This window comes from Centruroides vittatus, unplaced genomic scaffold (assembly GCF_030686945.1).
Source record: "Centruroides vittatus isolate TY-2023 unplaced genomic scaffold, ASM3068694v2 contig_926, whole genome shotgun sequence".
NCBI lineage: Eukaryota > Metazoa > Arthropoda > Arachnida > Scorpiones > Buthidae > Centruroides > Centruroides vittatus.
The window spans coordinates 1,675,707-1,694,374 of NW_027122612.1; the positions used below are offsets into that span (position 1 = coordinate 1,675,707).

An 18,668-nucleotide genomic window follows, 5' to 3' on the forward strand; every position below is an offset into this window, starting at 1 on the left:
ATTTTAGGCTAATCAGTTCTATTGTCCGATTACATTTTGCATTCCGTTTTCACTTTAATTCATCGGAGACCGAAAGTCCGTCACGGTCCTTCAGTTTCTTGAGAATTCACTTAATTCCCGTTGCCGGGTCGCAGGAACTTGTGAATTAAACCACACATCGTATGAACTCAAACTGTTAGCTGTAATGATGCTAATTGAACAAAAATAGTTACAAGAACGATAGTGAATTATTATCTGGACCACCAAGCTGCCCCTTTCTGGACCTGGCTGAAACCACGACGAGCTTGAAAAAAGGCTATCTTAGTCAGAAAGAGTATATATATATATATAGTTTAAGGGATCTATTCTAATTATTTAAACTTACAAAATCATAATCTAGATTCGTCTATTCACAGATATCATAAAATTATAACAATTTCATTAAAAATGAGTTGAATACATTACGATTTTCGATATCAGCGAGGTTGAGGCCGAAGTTTTAAACGTGAAAACGTCTATGTCGGACATTCAGCGCCGCTTTCCTGTAAGCCTAGAAGTTTGACATGGTGTTTGGAAAGTCAATGGAATCATACTCGGCATTCCAAACGCCATTGTCAAACTTCTAGGCTTACAGGAAAGCGGCGCTGAATGTCCGACGTAGACGTTTTCACGTTTAAAACTTCGGCCTCAACCTCGCTATTATTTGAAGCCTCGATTTTTAATAAATAGTGAAAGTCAGAATTTTTTTTTATTTTACTAAACTTTCTGATCAACTATTGTAATCAGAATCGTCTAAGATTCTCCGTAAAATATCAGTCTGCTGTAAATCCGTTCAAGACATTCGTAATTTATTATAAGCAATACATATTGGAACTTTCTTTTCTTTCCTTCAGCCGTATCATTTTTTCCATTTTTGACTCTTTTCGCCCTGCGGACGCTAAGAAAACTTTTTAATAATATCAATCATGGAACCTATGATGGCTACGATTAAAAAGGCCAGGGGAACAATGGGTTTTAAACTCTTTCCATCCTGTGGGCACTAAGAGGGTCTGTTTTTAGAAAGCTCATTATGGGTTTGGCCGAATGATGAGTGATAGGACACGACATATCCGGGACGGACTATTTTTTTTTTCGTCCCATTGTGACAATACGCCATATTAATGCATACATTAGATATAAGTTTTCTTTTCTATTAATTAAGAGTTGGAATCCTGTATATTGCTAATCACGTGAGAAAAAGCAAATTATTGTTATTATTTTTTTGTGTACTGCCTCTTGCAGACTATTGTACACTCGCGTGACTATCACACCGTCCAGATTTGATCCAGAGTCTATCAGAGCGACAGGCTGCCACCTTAACCACGCGGCCATCCGATCGTTGATCGAAGGAGATTTATAATATAATAATAATAATAAACAAAGAATAAAATAAAACGGCAATAAAAACGATACGATATTTTATAAATAATATTCATGAAAAATGATAAATACCGAAAACGAAAGATACAAAATCTTTATCAATATAAGTTATTAATTTTAACTTAAAAAAAAAAAAAAAAATTGCGTATAGACTGGCAACACTTGTACGTCGATCGTCAGTCGTCTGCGAGTTACGCAAGATAATCTGAAATGGTTAAGGTTTGTTTCCTTTATTTATTCACAGCGTATTTAATACGAAAAATATAATTAATGAAGCCAAAACTCGAAGTGTTATTCACATGGTAATCTGTGAATACGTATATTTATTTACTGGTATGCTTGAACATAAAATTAAATAATAATGATTAATAGTAAGGTACACACTTATTGACAGAAAAGGTGTGTTCAATTACTGCAAAACTCAGAATATGGCTGTGTCTCTGTAGGTATATAAATGGTCCGATTGTGTGTCGGCTAATGCCGTTGGACTGCCTTAAAATCGTATCCTGTTAAAAGCTTGAGCACCGTGTTTTGAATGTTAGCATACTTGATGCTTGGAGGTCTTTGAATGGCAGTCGTACGTTTATAATGCAGTTACGTTATACGCAGCTGGCAGTTTGAGAACACACATTATTGGGTTGAAGGAAGCCGGATGGCAGTTTTGCCAAAATGCCGGCTGTCCAAACAATTCTGATTGACTGTTGTAATTTTCACCCATGTCCAGTAACCAACATACAACAGTATACGCCAGACCAAACTTTGAGGCGATGAACTTATTTCTACAGCCATTTTTTGCTTATATTTTTATTATTTTTTGCAATAATAAAAAGAAACCTCGTATCCATTCCTTAGTAATTGTCTTCTTTACTTACTCGTCTTCACGTTTTGTGGATCCGAAGGTGTCAAGTTAAGCTTCCCTTCTGTGTAAACTTCTACATTGAGAGTATGCAAGTGGTCAAAGACATGTGTTTATTACTGGAGTCGTCATAGATGAAGCATCACCTTCTTCACTTACTTCGCTAGAACTATTAACTTTTGTGGATAAGCGAGGATATATCTGACTCAAGTGACTAAATCAAATTTAAAACATACTTATCACTAAAGCTTTATTCCAAAAAAGGATTTTGTTCCCTATCATCAAATGAGTATGAGAGTATGCACTTTTACCTGATAGTTGCATTGTCTTCTTTACGTACTCATCCTTTCAACCATTTTTATATGCAACTGCGACTATACAAATGACCACATTTTAAAGAAACAACAGTCTAATAAGAATTTCATTATGCTGAGATAAAGTGCCTTCTGATGTTTTTAGCTAAGTTATAGCCTGATAATTAATTCAACTGTATTATTCGTATACATTTTCTGGAAATTAGTGTTGAAGTGAAAGCTAAAATGTTAAAATACTGAAATTTAACCACTCTGCAGTTCCATATCTATATCCATTGGTTCATCCATTCATCTCATTCCATATCTATATCCATTGGTTCATCTCATCCTTTCAACCATTTTTCTGATTCTATGCAACTGCGATCGTACAAATGACCACAATTACAGCCATGAAATACATGTCTTGAGATTTCACTATTGCTGGTCACAACTGATCTGGAGATTTTATATATATATCAGCAGTTGTCATGGCCATGCCTTCTGATGTGTTTATTACTTATTATTCCTATTTATTTTGTTTTTTAGTTTTGATGGATTACACAAATGAAAAAAACCACATGCCAATATAGGTCCAGAATACAGTGATGCATCCCTTTGGCCTCTTCTGTGTAAACTTCTACATTGAGAGTACGCAAGTGGTCAAAGACATGTGTTTATTACTGGAGTCATTATAGATGAAGCATCACCTCCTTCACTTACTTCACTAGAACTGCCAGCGGATGTCGGGGCAGTCGAAGTGTTGGGACGCGCATACTGGGTGACCGTGCTCCAGAGGATATATGATCGTCCGATCGTGACACTGGACGAATGACTGTAATGCTGTCTTTGGCCGTCGTTTGGTGATGGTTGTAAGCCTCGCTATGAAACTGTTTCTTTCCTTATGATTTCGGAACAAATTTACTTACCAGGCAACTGTTGTGCATTCTACCATTAGCGGCTTGATATCATCGGCTTTGTTTTTAATACACTCATGTTTGTGAAAATTGCAACTCCATGAAGGAATTGTGCAAATTGAACCATACTTACAGGAAATGTAAAGTGAGGTAAGACATACAAATGATTAGAATTACAAAGCGATTGCGCATGCGTGGAACAAGAAATGGCTCCTTATCAGCGGCTTGTTCCAGGTATATTAAGGACTGTAAAGATGCATTGAAATCCGTTTATCTTCCTCTGTCTGCGGTAAACGTTTCATTGGTGGTCAATAAGCCTCGTCAAAAGCGGAGGAAGCCATACCAACAACTAACGGAGTTTGTATGAGGCCGCATCGTCGTTATGCGAGAGGGTGGATTTTTGTATTGAGAAATCGCAGCCCACACGCAGTGTAATGCCACAACAGTGATGCATGTTTGGAAGAAATGGACAGAGGAGAACCAAATAAAGCGAAAACCTGGCAGTGGGGCAAGCAATAGCACAACAGCACGGGATGACAGACACCTCATCCACGTGGCTGTGACGAACCGTACAGCATCCTCTCGTTGTTGTCTAGCTCCACAGTTTGTTGCCATCTGCTGCAGCATGAACCGCGTGCAAGGGTTCCTCTACGCAGGATTCCCCTCTTGTTGATTCACAGACGCCTTCAACTTCAATGGGCTCAGCAACACAGCGCGTGGCGGGCCCAGTGGCAACAAGTTGTTTTTTCTGATGAATCTTGCTACAGTCTGCTGTACAATGATGGAAGAGTATGTGTCAGACATTACAGAGGGGAATGTCTGCTCCCACAGTGTGTTATCCAGCATCATACCGCACAAACCCCTGGCATCATGGTGTGCGGAGCTATTGAGTATAATTGTCAATCTCATCTAGTGCACATTGCAGGCACCCTCAACAGTGATTGCTACATACGGGAAATTGTGGAGCCAGAGGTCCTCCCCCTTCTTCAACGCATTCCGGGTGCTGTATTTCAGCAGGATAATGCCTGTGCACATGTTTCTCAGACTGCACAAGCCTTCTTCAGTGCATAACAGGTTTTGCTTCTTCCATGGCCTGCTTATTCCCTGGATATGTTGCCCATTGAGCATATCTGGGATGTCATTGGTCAGCAACTTGCTCATACAGCTGGTGGGGCACACAATAAGACTGATCTTTGGCATCAAGTCGAAACCATCTGGAATGCCATTCCCCAGGATTACATTCAGAACCTCTATGATTCAATGCCACGACATGTACAGGCTCTCATCGCTCAGCATGGCGGACACACAAAGTACTGATTTCCGACAATCTTTTTGTTTTTTGTCATGTAAATTTGATCATTTATTTGTACCACTATCAGTAATATGTGGAATAAATTTCATTAATTTCTAACAGTTTCTTCATGGTGTTGCAATTTTCACAAACACGAGTGTATAAACATCTTAAACCCCATACTTATACGTTAAAGCCAAACGATTGCCAGATTATATTGGGCTATATTTGTTTTTAATGGTACTGTGACGAAGAAGTGTGTGGACTGCTACGAACTGGCAGCATATTGTCTTTATTGACAAATCCCAGATGATTTTATTTGGGAACAGATGGCCACTGTATTAGAGTGGAGGACCACTGTAAGTGCTTCAATCCAGCCTTTACTTAAACAATTCTTTGGTACTCAATGTTAAATATGTTTTTTTATCCATTTTGCATTTTATTCTGGTGGCATGGCCTCGAGACTGTGTTGCCTCGATAAAAAAATCCGAGTACGTATGGATAAAAGGTCGTCTCTGTAATGGAAAATTATTGTTGGATGTCACTGGTGTTTGTAACAACAGGATAAGAAGACAATTTTATAGCTTTGGTAAAATTTATATGTTATACAATAAAATAAACTCTGTTTTTCAACATTAACAAAAATTTAATGATTTAAAAATTAACAAACTAACAATTTTCAAAAGCACTTTTGACAGCAAATTCACATCTCTCATCCTCAGGTGAAAATTCATAATTGAACAGAACTGCAAATTTGGAACAGAATGAATTTGAAATTTCAGAACAAATCTGTAGTTTCAAATATGCAATGATAATATGCTAAGATTTTGTTTTTTTTTTTTAAATGCATATATAACAAAATAAATAAGTTAAACTCCTGGATATATGAGAAAGATCTGGAGTCTATCATAGAGCACTACTGTGCTCTATGGTACAAGTGTAATGTTACAGTGCCAACTTTGATCCTTAATATTTCCATCACCAATGATTCAGTTTGAATGAAATTTATAATATTTACTGTTCATGATGAATACTATGGATGTCTTAATTTTGAATAAATTCATTGGATTGTTTGACTTATGCAATCAGCATTTTGTTGCCTAGATTTACAAGGAGACAGAATAGTGATACCAAGCTACTGAACAATCTAGGAGGAGTCTACATATGTGTAAGGTAATGTCAGTGAGTGAGAAATGCATGGATGCTATTTTATCGATTCGTGCATTGAAAATTCATGGTGGCGAAGTCAGTTTTCAGATGAGTGCTGTTTTTCACAGAGTGTATTAGTAGTCAGCTTTATTTTGGACATGTACCGTATTTTATGGACTATAAGACGCACCTTAATTTTTAAGCAATTTTTTTAAAAAAATACCTATAAGACGCTATGGACTATAAGATGCACCTGAATTTTGGAGGCAATTTTTCGAAGAAAAAAGTGTGTCTTATAGTCCATAAAATACGGTATATATTGACAGATCTCGTAGATTGCATTGCGCTGTTTTTTATCATGCACAGAAGTATTTAAAAACAAAAACATGTAGGCAATATTGGGCATGCCCTTTTGATTGTAACTGGACTTCCTTTTCTTATTTCTGTTTTTATAAAGTTCAAATAAAGTTTTTCTCAATTCTGGCCCCTCACTAATTTGTACAATCATTTTATATATATTAATGTCTATTTTTTAAAATACATAGGCACTGTACACCCTTTGGCAGGAACAACAATGACTCGGTATTTCCTTGAAACAATGTTACCATGTCCGTTGTTTTTCATGCTTGTCTGACGACCATAGGCTTTGAGTGTGTGATGACATTGCATGACCGTTGCGCACTATGGTCATGCAATGTCATGAGATGATCATGAATGATCCAGTGGCCCATTCATCTGACTGCTCTCATATGTTTTTGCAATCCCATGACATCTGTCAAAAATGATGGATGTGAAATCACACTTGTCTGTGTTCAAGAGCAGGCCAGCACCTATTTGCCCTTTTGAAGGTTTTATTTTAAAATATTGAGTATTTATAAAAAAGATCCCATTTTTTAAATTTTGGCATATTATTGGTCAGTCATCATGTCGCATGACTTACTGCAAGCTATCACATGACTGTCAAGTGACTATAGAATTATCATGAAAATTATTCTATAATGAAGTAGTTGTTGACTGAAAAATACTTGAAAGCTCATAAAACCCTGGTGGAATCAGAATATGAAAAGTAAATCTCAGCAAAAACATCTAAATAAAGGAAATTTTTGAAAGTTGTGGCATAAGATTATTGGAAGCAGATTTCACAATAAGACTCAACATGTGTATAAAGTGTACATTACACAGACTATAACTACAGGAAATTTTGTATGAAGCAGTGTCACCATGACAATAAATCGGGAAAACAAGAATTGTCACAGAAAAAGGCTTCAAGCTTTACTTTTTGCCTTAAAGTTCCTTTACTAATATTGCTCAAAGATGCTCTAACATTCAGCCAAATTATTTTAGGTGCAACAACTTTGAGGTGCAAAGTAAAACTTGAAGCCTTGGTTTACTATTATGCAGGACTTCTTACCGGTTATTTTAAATTTAGTTGCTGAACTACACTATTCATTACACTATTTCATTCTTTTATTTACCAGTCTCTCATCTAGCAACTTTCTCATCTGTATACACTCTACATAGCTATTAAAGGACATATATATACCATTGCTTGAGATTTATTTTGTTTGTTAATTTTCATATAAAAAGGTAAAAAAAAAAATATATGAATAGTTTCAAGTAATTTTATATTTAACTAGATAGGAATTTTATAAGATAAACAATATTACAACTTAATAAAAAGTAAAAATATATTACAGATGGATACTAGTCCAATCTTCACTGCTTGCCATGTCCAATCACCAGGACAATTAAAAACTAATGTACAAAGAAATATTACAAAGTTCTGTTACATATTCTATTTTCTCTGTCAGTTGTACAGTACATCCAAGAGAAGATGTAAGCAATATTGAAATTGCAATATTACACGTTAGATAAACAGCAAAATAAATTACTTGTTTTTGAGTTTGTAAATTATATTTGGTTAGATCTTGAAATAATCTAAAAAAAACAAACCTAATAGTTTGTTTTAGATAGTTACTAGATTTTTTACAATTAGTTTATTTACATTACACAAGTTCAACTAGTTTAAACTGATTAGAGGAGAAAAACCTACCAGATAATCAACACTCTAACAATGGGTCAAAAATGTCAGTACATTTAACAACTAGCACAATTAAAGACCACTTGATCAGTTGTTATACATATTAGGGACATACTAATTTACAATGAAGTTTTACAAATTCGCAAATTTACAGTATTAGGCTTGCTTTATATTTATTTGCAAATAATTTTTAAGTAAAAGTAATCATTTATTTATTAATTATAAATAATATGGAGTGCAATTCCAATACTACATCAATATCTAGATAGCTGTTGAAAACAAAGTAACCTCCAAAACTTAATAGAAATAAAAAATCATATAAGTAACTAATAAACAAATGACACTGCTGTATTTTTATCATGATGATAAAACTACTACATTATTTGGACCAAAGATAGGTGGTTACACTGCTATTTTTTTTTACAAAAGGTAATGCTTCAAAGAATAAGTAATTACATTCCCCAAACAAAAATCTCTGAGATAAAAGCAAAGATATTTATCATCATTGCTTTTATCTCAGAGATTTTTGTTTGGGGAATGTAATTACTTACTCTTTGAAGCATTAATGTTCAAAAGCAAAGATGATAAATATCTTTGCTTTTGAAGGTTACAATAAAAAATACAATACAATTGCAAAAGATACAATAAAAAAATAACAAATAACAGAAAATAAAAACAGAAATAGCTTAATAAGATACATTAGTTTTTAATTGTTTTTACTTTTTATTTAATCTTTGTTTACATAACTTTTTAAAATTAATAAAGCAGTTTTGCAGAAGTGGCATCACTATGTGAGCAATCCTTCCATCATTTTGCATGATAATACTGATTGTCAAGTGGCTGCAAATGTTAATAATAATGTTTTTTAATGATGTTTTCTGGGGCTGAGAGGCACTTTACCACCTGACTTGTCCCTGTGACTTTAATTTGTTCTCAGAGATGAAGGCACCTCACTGAGACAAGCAGTTCAACCATTTCATTCAGACTAACAACACAATTAGGGTTTACTGATGACATTTGACTTTCGTATTGATGACAATGGATAGACAATGCTGGTGACTACACTGGAGTCTTGTGAACTGCATAAGCTTATGTGTTTATTTTATCTTGTACATTTCATTCTAAATATTATCAGTTTATTTATATCATTAATGTACAAGCATACTTAATTATTGTTGTCAATATTTAGGCTAGTTTGTAATACTTTTATCATCTTTGTATACTCTTTTTATTTAGATTGGAATAATTGGTGGTTCAGGATTGGATGATCCAGATATTATTAATAATCGTAAGGAGTTACATATTACAACACCATTTGGAAATGTAATATTTAAAAATAATCTTTAATAGTTAGTAATTTTAAATAAATAAATTTATGAAATATAAAATTATTTTTCAGCCATCCGATGTTTTGATAGAAGGAAAAATAAAAGACGTCGATTGTGTTCTATTAGCTAGGTAATGATTTTATTTATTAAAAATATATGAACTGTACTTTAAATGTATGAAAGTGTTACTTTAATTAATGAAGTTAAAACAGTTTCTTTTAGTACTTTAGTTATGTGATAACTTTTGTTATATGGTCTTTAATATTCACCATGTGTACATTTTAAATGAGCCTATATAAGCCAATATTTAAAATAGTAACAAGTAGGCTAAATTTACAAATATTCTTAAAACTGAACAATTTCTTACATATGATTAGTACTATAGGATATCCCAAAAGTTATCGTACAGTTTAAACTTTAATAACTTAAGATGCATAAATATTATAAACTTGCAATAAACACTATTTGAAAGCTTTAATAATGAAGTTTTTATACTTTAGTTTTGTGAATTTTCAGATGAACAAATTAATAGAAGAGGGTCTCTTACTTGGCTATTGTATTTTCCTAATCTAATAACATTGCCTTTTCTTTTTGTGGGTTACATGAAAATAGTTATCTATATATCATTCTTTGGATAATCTTAGAGTTAGGATAACATTACTGAGCAGCAGCCATTAAATGTTTTCATAGAGTTCAAAAATTGGCTTGAATAATATGAGGTATATTGGTTGTTATGTGGTCAAAGGTTAAGAATGAACTTGTATTCATAAATCTGAAGTTATTAAAGTTTAAAATTGCACTAGGTTTTTGGGATAGTTTATATTTTGTTCTGAACTACTTTCTAAGACTGAATTATACATGTGCTGAAATCAAATTAACTTTTTTCAGTCTGAAAAATTTTATCAAAAACTTCTGAACTTAGTGTGTGATGTGTTAAGCAAAATTTCTTATGTATTTTGCATTTTATACACATCACTTTTTACTAGAATATGACCAAATACATGATAAATTTGCTTATTGCATTTCTCAAGAAAGAATGATGATGAAGATAACAATTACTTAACAAATCTCTTTTTATATGAGATAATATCTCATTTTAGTATTACTTAAAAAGGCATATAAGTTTTTTTGAATTTAAGTTTCATGGAATATGAAAAAACAAATGCAAAGTAAATGCTAAGTATATCATAACATATCATGAAATTGTTAATTTTGTTTTCTTCCTGGAAGATGATATAATGGACAATTTCTACTATTCCTTAGCACTCCTTGTGTCTAACATGTAAAGCTCTAGACTAGTATTTTGATATTTGTCTAGAAATAACAGTATTTTTTACACACAATATATAGTGATTTGAGCTATAAATTACTGTTACAGATTATTTTTTGAACCTGTTTTATTTAGTCAATTGTTTGTTGACTGATATTTAAAATTTTATTTCAGACACGCAAGAAATCACAGTATTATGCCTTCTAATATAAATTATAGAGCCAATATATGGGCTTTGAAAGAAGTCAATTGTACTCATATATTAGCTACTTCAGCTTGTGGTTCTTTAAGAGAAGAAATTCATCCTGGGGATTTAGTATTTCCTGATCAATTTATTGATAGGTGAAGTTTTAGATATATTAAATTAAATGTTAATTTATTTTAAAAGGTAGCTATTTATAATTGTCTATAATACAAATTTTTCAGAACAACCAAAAGAGCTAGCACTTTTTATGATGGTTCTCCATCTTCTCCACTAGGTGTATGCCACATTCCAATGCACATGCCATTTTGCTCTGATACGAGAAAGGTAAAATAATGTTATAGTTAAGTATTAAGGTAAAATACATTTATTTACTTCCTAATTTCATAATAATATAAAATTTTGAATTACTAAAAACTTTGCAATTAATCTAATTTCAAATTAATTTCAGTAATTATATTTTTAACACATTTATTTTTAATTAGATTATTCTGTGTAAAAAATGATTTCAAGAGGAGAAAATTATTAATAGTATTCCATAGATAACTTGTATAGTTGATGGTGGGTGTTGGTGAGTTTTTCTAGTGTGTGGTATACAGATAATTCTATAGAATTGTTTATTGTTGTATAGCAATTATTCAATTATTGCTGGTAATTTCTGCTATAGAGCATAATCCAGGGCCTTTACTCCAAACAGGAAGTTGCATTCTCATAGTATCAAAGCATCTCAATTGAAAGTAGATCAGGTGTGTACTAGTCCGACATCTAGTGGCTCTCAATTTTAAAACTTATCAGAGGAACCAAAGAACCACAAAATATTTTCTTCTTGTTCAACGATTTCTTAAGACAGCTGAGCTTAAATTGGGCTTTGTTTAAAAAAAACTGCTTACTAAATAAAGTTCTCAAGGCTCTATTTCTGGACTCCTACTCTGGGATGTTGTTATAAATGACTTGCTAATTAAATTATAAGAATGTTTCTGTTTGTTGGTTATAAAACCAGTTATATCATTAAAAAAATAATTAATTATTTATTGACAATTTGCCAAATTTTCTTAAAGCCCAGACATTTTTGGTCTTCACCTAGACACTAGGATACAATGCAAAAACCAGACAGGTGCAATACTTAGAATGGACAAAGCATTGTATTGGTGAGGATAGCTAAGTCAGATTATGGTAGGGATAGAAATATATGGTCACATCTTGAAAACATTAATCAAAGAGTAACAAAGGACTTTGTGCTAAATTAATGTAAGAAGTTTATTTACTTCAATTAGTTGAAAATAGAATTATTCTAGTTTATGATGTACAGTACATGATAAATAATTCAATGAAATGTAGTACATCTGTTTCATTCTAGTATTTAAATTATGAAATAATGAAATCATCATTCCAAATAATGCAATTATTAACAACATAAAAACATTTATTGTAGAAAAAATTTATTTGCAGATATTAATAGAAACAGCAAAAGAAATGGATATTCCCCATCATATTGAAGGAACTATTTTAACTATTGAGGGACCACGTTTTTCTACGAGAGCTGAGAGTAACATGTTTAGAAGTTGGAATGCTGATTTGATAAACATGACTACTGTTCCAGAAGTAAATAAACTAAAAATTCTTTAATTTAATTATTATTATTATCGTCTTAGTTTTTGAAGCTAATTATTATTAAAGTACTAACTTGAAAAACTTTTAATATAATTTCATTAATTATAATATGAAGTAGGTAATGTTTTTTGTTCTTTGAAACAATATTTATTGAGAATCAAAAATATATCAAAATATCAAGTTTTATTGTTTGTTTTGTATTAATATTTTTCTTTATTTTGATAGTCAAATGTTTAACAACAAATGTGATTAGTAAGTACAGTACATTAAATTTAAAGTAATTGCTTTTTCCTAATTATTTACAGGGTTTTATTAAAAAAAAATTAAATAGTGAAATGTTACATGTAATATCAATTCTTTTTCTCAGTAAGAAAACAAATTAATTAAAGTTTTCAAGAAATTACAGAATAATAATATATTCTCAAACTAATTTGTTACTTATGTATTATTTGGATACAAATTTTATATTTATCATCAATTATTGTTGAAAGGAATTTAATTACTTTTATCTTTGTACAGTTTATATAAGATATAAAATGTTATTAAATGAAAGATATCAATATTACAGCTGTTCAAAAAGCAAAATTGTATTTTGATTTACTTTGGTAATGAGTAGTAGATATTCCTGTAAATTATTCAAATTTTGGTAGAAATATTACAAATTTTTATTTCAAAAAGTATATAATTAAAATGGATAAATGTTAATAATAGTTCTTAAATAATATATTCGTGAACTGGAAAATATAAAAAGTTGATGATTTTATATTCTTTAGGGCAATATTGCAAATTTATGTAGATATAACTACTTATAGGTATTATGGCTCTAAGACCCTGTTTAATAACACTTATTACACCAAGGCAAGGAGACTTGTAGGTCAAATGGAAATTAAACTTTTGTTTTCTTTCCTGTATACATTTTAGAACTAGTCCCTCATCAGCCATTACATAGGATAAATTACAAAAAAAATTGGACATCTATAAATAATATTTTTCATTATAATTTACGATAAATGTTTTTTACTACAATAAAAACACAAAACTGTAAAAGTTCATACAGGAAATGTAAATTCAGAGTATGTAAGTGTGGTTTGTTTTCCTAAAAATCTTTCATTTCTGCATTGGATAAAATTTCCAGCTCGTGTAGTAGAATTTAATGTAAAATTCTTTGGAACATTGCAAGGTTTTACTGTAGTATCATGCCATTAATCATTACAAATAAACTGAGTTGCATCATCATTAGTCAATGCACTACTCAAATTAGGTGATATTGTAATATCAAATTTTTTATATAGCCAAATCAATATATCTGATCTTATTTTAATATTTTAGAATGCAAGTTTGATGATATTCACAAAATACTTTTTTATGTTATAAACAGTGGTGTTTTAGAAATTACATATATTTGCAAATTGTTTATTATAATAGGAAAAAATATTTATTGAAATTACATCTGATTATTTTTTTAATCAGACAAATCAATAATATACTGCTCAGAACAGAGTACAGTGGTGCCTCGTACTTCAAATTCAATTCATTTCATTCCAAGAGACTGTTTGTAGCCCTATTCAATTTTTCCCATTAGAAGTAATGGAAAGTGAATTAATCCCCATTTCCATAAAGTTAAAACAGCAAATTTAAGGTAAAAATAACACAATTAATTTCCTAATAATAAATTAAAACATGAAAACAGTAAATAAAATATGTAAATACTGTACAATAAAATAAAAATTGCATTTACTGGTCCATCAACTGTATCTTAAACATGGCTATCAGATCTGCCATATATGTATCACTTTCATGCTTTGCAATAAGTTCCCATTTCGCATCAATCATCAATATTACAACCTTTCTCTTAGACTTCATTGCTTCTTGGATGCAATGGTTAGTAAGTAAAGTTACATTGGGTTGAAGAGAAAGTTTTTGTTATAGTTTTAACAGCTATCTTTACTTAACACAGATGTGAAATTTAACATATTATTACTAATGTGAGTTTATATTCTTTGTTTAGAAACTTGTTTAAAATTTTTTAATTTACATTTTGTTTGAATAAAAATTAAGTTTATATCTTCAGATAGAAAGCTTAGAAAAGATATAATGCTACACAAACAGTAAAAAAAAATTTGTAATCTGTAAGACGATTCCTGAACAGAACTTAAGGATACAAAACATATGGTGCATCCAAAAGCTGTTGAAGAAATTGTTAAAAATTGATAAATAACACATAATATATATCAGCAGTCTGCAACCGGTGGTCCACGAGAAAATTTGGGTGGTCCGTGGACAAATTTGGACATTGATCAACTCAAGGTTATGCAAAGTACTATGAAAGAAATGCAAAATGCTTAGTTGCTTTTTTTCACTCATTGCGGGTTTTTTATTCGAATTTAAAACCTAATATGAAGCGACTGTTATCAATAAATAATATTGTGAGTGCGATTGTTATCCTTGGTGGAAAAGCGCTAATAATCCATAAACTTATTTCAAACAAGCAGCAACAAACTATAGGCTTGTATTAATTTGTTATAATTAAACAAGCGAGTTTCATATTAATGTAGTAAAATTCAACTTTTATATTCATTATTCTACAAATTTTATCATGAATTTTTTAAACGATACAGTGGTCCGCAGGATTCGAAATTGTGAATTTAGTGGTCCATGAGGTCAAAGGTTGCAGACCGCTGATATATATAACCAAACATACACAAAAAAAAAAATCACTGAAAACATACAAATGTTACACAAGAGTGAGAGATGACTTGGGCATACAACATATTGTCTTTACATTTTGACTGCCTTTTTTCACTGCATGCACAATGTGAACTCTAAAGCAAATTTTTGTCGAATTTAGTGTTTGAACTCTGAAATGTTTGAAGTTAGTCATTTGAAGTACAAGGTACTATTATATTACAATAAATTGCAATATTAACTTGTTATTGTATTATTTGTTTTCAGGTAGTTCTTGCAAGGGAGATAGGAATACCTTATGCATTAATAGCAATGGCTACTGACTATGACTGTTGGTATAGCAGAAGTGAAGCGGTAAATATTTTTGTAATTGTATTTTAATCATTTCTCTGCTATTCTGTAAGAAATTTCTTTGGTAGAATTTAAATTTTCTCTAATATATATAAAATTTCATAAGATAATTTGAATTTAAGTTTAATACATTTCTACACAGACAAAAATTGCTTTAATGGAGTAATAATATAATTTGAGAAAACAAATAAAAGACTGATGAGCATATATAATTCAAAGTAGAACATTTATAACATAGATGATAAATTACAAAGAGGACAAACTTGTTATGGAATCACTATACAAAAAACAAAGATGGTTGTGTAAAATAACCTGTAGAAACTTTAATTTTTGAAATACAGTAAATTCTCAATTTAACAGACATTGATCTAATAGACAAAAGTAAAACTTTTTTTGTTCTAACATACTTATTGTGAATAAAGAATGCTAGTATTATTTACTCAATGCACATTATATCTTTCATACTTATACATACATACATCATAAGAAAATTTTAACAACACATTTGATGTTTTTAGAATGTGCAAGATGTGTTTTATTTAAGACTTTTGGCAATAGCAGATATCTCCTCTCCCCAATTAGTCCATTAAATCAAGGGTTTACTGTAAAGAAACTTGACAAATTAAAAAAGTGGCATAAAAGACAAAATAAATGTAACCTAAGGCATTAAAAATGCAATAGATTTATTTTGGATGAAATTGGTTAACATATATAAACCTGTAGATTAAATATTTGAATTATTGGCATCAACTACTAATCAGCTTCTCTACTGTGGCAGCCAAGTATAGTTAAAAAGCCCAAATTTCATCATACATTATATTTGAATATCAGAGGAAAAATCATATCAAATGCCAAAACATATTTTTTTAAACACGGAATGTCCCTGTTTTTAAATTCATATATTATTTACATCATGTCCATTCTTACTTTCAACACACAGAAATAAAAATCAATTGATGTTCTTTTATTAATAAGCAGCAAAATAATTATTTCAGATTATATACTTACAATGTCTTTAATTTCAGGTTAGTGTAGAAAAAGTTCTGTCTGTGTTACAAGGCAATGTACATAAGACAACAAAATTAATTCTGAATGTTATTCCAAAAATAAATAAAGAAGACTGGAGTGAAATTCTAGAGAAGCTAAAGGTAAATACAGTTTTATTAAAAGATATTTTTTATTCATACTAATAGAACATTTTCAAGATAAATTTTTATTAAATTGCCAGATTTAGTCATAATCATTTATTGTAAAGTATGTTCAATATATGAGTATTTGATACAAAGAACTGTTGATTTATGAGATGTATATAAAATCATTGCATGCAGTAATCTCCATTTTCATTCACACTATGTGTTCTAATACAGTTAACTTTGTCTACTCCAATCCTTCTATCAGTGATTAATATAAAGTAGTTAGATTTTTTATCAATATAATAGGAACTTCCTATTAACCAATGAAAGTGAAATGTTATACACGTATTGCAACATTGTAAAGTTATTGGATTATATGGAATGAGATCTCTCTGTAAACTTTTCTAGTTTTGAGAAGGAATGTTCATAAAATGGAATTACACTGTTTTATCTTCAGTTCTCAAATCTTTTGAACACAATTTCATGTTTAAAGTAATGGTTCTAAATGAAGGAGTAACTAAAAATTTGGATTTGCTAGAATAAAGACATTATATACTTTGAATCTTAAACTGCAGACAATCTATGAATGCTTTAAATAAATGAAATGGTGTAGTTCTGTGAAATATTCATATTATTTGTTAGCTATGGATAACACAAATTTGGCATAGATAAGAAGGGATGAGTGTAGAATGATAAAATAAATATATTTTGATGATCTTTGTTGGAAAAAGGTAAAGTGAAAAAATATCTAATCTAGTTTCTTCTACACTAAATGAACAATTCAATTTTTTAATGTTGCACTCAGTTATGTAAGTTTTTGTCTCAATTAGTGGACAGGGTCAGCCTGTATAATAATGAACAACTAACATTTACTTTTTTCTTTTAACAGAATGAAGCTAGCTCTGCAGTTATGGTTCCTAAGAAATAAAAGTAACACACGATGTTAACGTTAAATATATAACATTACTTTTTTTTTATTTGAATATTCTTTTTATACATCAAAATCAAGAATCTGTTCACAATTACTGTTAATAAATATAAATGGAAATTTATCTAGAATAACAAGTTTATAACATTTGGAATGCTATTGTATTTCACATTATCTTACACAATATACATGTAATGATTTTTCCACAAATCTGATAATTTTTTGGCCAATTAAAATCTGACAATAGAATGAATAAGATCTGTTAACATTTAATTCCAAATTATGCATTTTTCAATTACTTCTTTATCTAACAACTTGTTTCGGTGATTAACGTGAGCACTATCTGGACAAACCTTCCAATATGTTAATATTAATTTTGAAATATACATACGGATAATATTCTTGATGTCCTAGATTTATTCCGGGAATATCCTGTTAGAAATAAAAGTACATATTTGTCATGAAATAAGTGAATAACATAAAGTAATATATAAAACATGACAGAAAAATTCAGAAAGCAAGTAGTTTTCAATAAATTTTCTCTACATCGTATGCTCATTTAAAAATCATTGGCACAATAATGTATATTTGTACTAATTTAATTCTACATTTGAAAGTAATTTGATAATACACCTATCCCTCGTTTTACACGGTACTTTTTTTTACACGTTTTAAAAAATAAATGTAGAAAATAAACTGGCTATGATAAAAATAACAATTTTGAACTCTAATCTACATCTATATTCCAATCCACCTTAATTATATGTTACAGTTGATATTTAGGATACTAGGTGACAGTTTTATTTCAATCCGTCAAATAGATAACCGATATAGGGTACTCCCCCATACGCACGAAGTTGCATTCATTGCACATAGTTTTAAACCAGAAAATTTTAATTTTTCATATTCATAAGTAAAAAACGATTACATTATTTTTAATTACATTTTTACATTACAATACATTACATTACACAATTACATTACATTTTTATGAATCTTTCAGATTTTATTTTTTGTTCCTTTGTACTTTGTACATAATTAATAAAAGAATATATTTTTTTTTGCCTTTCAATATTTTTGTTTGATTTATGTACCTTTAAAAAATTGAAAAAAATTCATAATTAATAAACAACGAAATTATGCGTTTTTTGCATACTTTTCGATTTACACGGTTTTACATTCAAAAAGATACAAATTCGATTTACACGTTTTTCTCAA

General features: G+C 30.4%; 2 protein-coding genes across 3 annotated transcripts in view; one reads left to right on the forward strand and one right to left on the reverse strand.

Annotated features, from left to right (window-relative positions):
• The first annotated feature begins 1,557 nt into the window (after window positions 1-1,557).
• On the forward strand, window positions 1,558-17,587 carry Mtap (Methylthioadenosine phosphorylase). The gene is made up of 9 exons (XM_067281802.1): window positions 1,558-1,617; window positions 9,179-9,265; window positions 9,342-9,400; window positions 10,715-10,882; window positions 10,967-11,069; window positions 12,192-12,344; window positions 15,306-15,392; window positions 16,415-16,537; window positions 17,412-17,587. Exons 1-9 carry the CDS (start codon window positions 1,609-1,611, stop codon window positions 17,448-17,450), a joined length of 828 nt encoding a protein of 275 aa, XP_067137903.1. The 5' UTR covers window positions 1,558-1,608; the 3' UTR covers window positions 17,451-17,587.
• Window positions 17,466-18,668, reverse strand: part of Vha44 (V-type proton ATPase subunit Vha44) — a 36,806-nt gene continuing 35,603 nt past the window's right edge. For both annotated transcript variants that reach the window (XM_067281794.1, XM_067281795.1), the window contains exon 13: window positions 17,466-17,882. In XM_067281794.1, coding sequence (XP_067137895.1) covers window positions 17,790-17,882 — 93 coding nt within the window. In that variant the 3' untranslated portion in view covers window positions 17,466-17,789. The remainder of the gene's footprint in view (window positions 17,883-18,668) is intronic.

Coding starts and splice junctions, on each gene's coding strand:
- Mtap (XM_067281802.1), top strand. Junction 9,401..10,714: donor GATTGTGTTCTATTAGCTAG/GTAATGATTTTA, acceptor ATTTTATTTCAG/ACACGCAAGAAATCACAGTA. Junction 10,883..10,966: donor CCTGATCAATTTATTGATAG/GTGAAGTTTTAG, acceptor CAAATTTTTCAG/AACAACCAAAAGAGCTAGCA.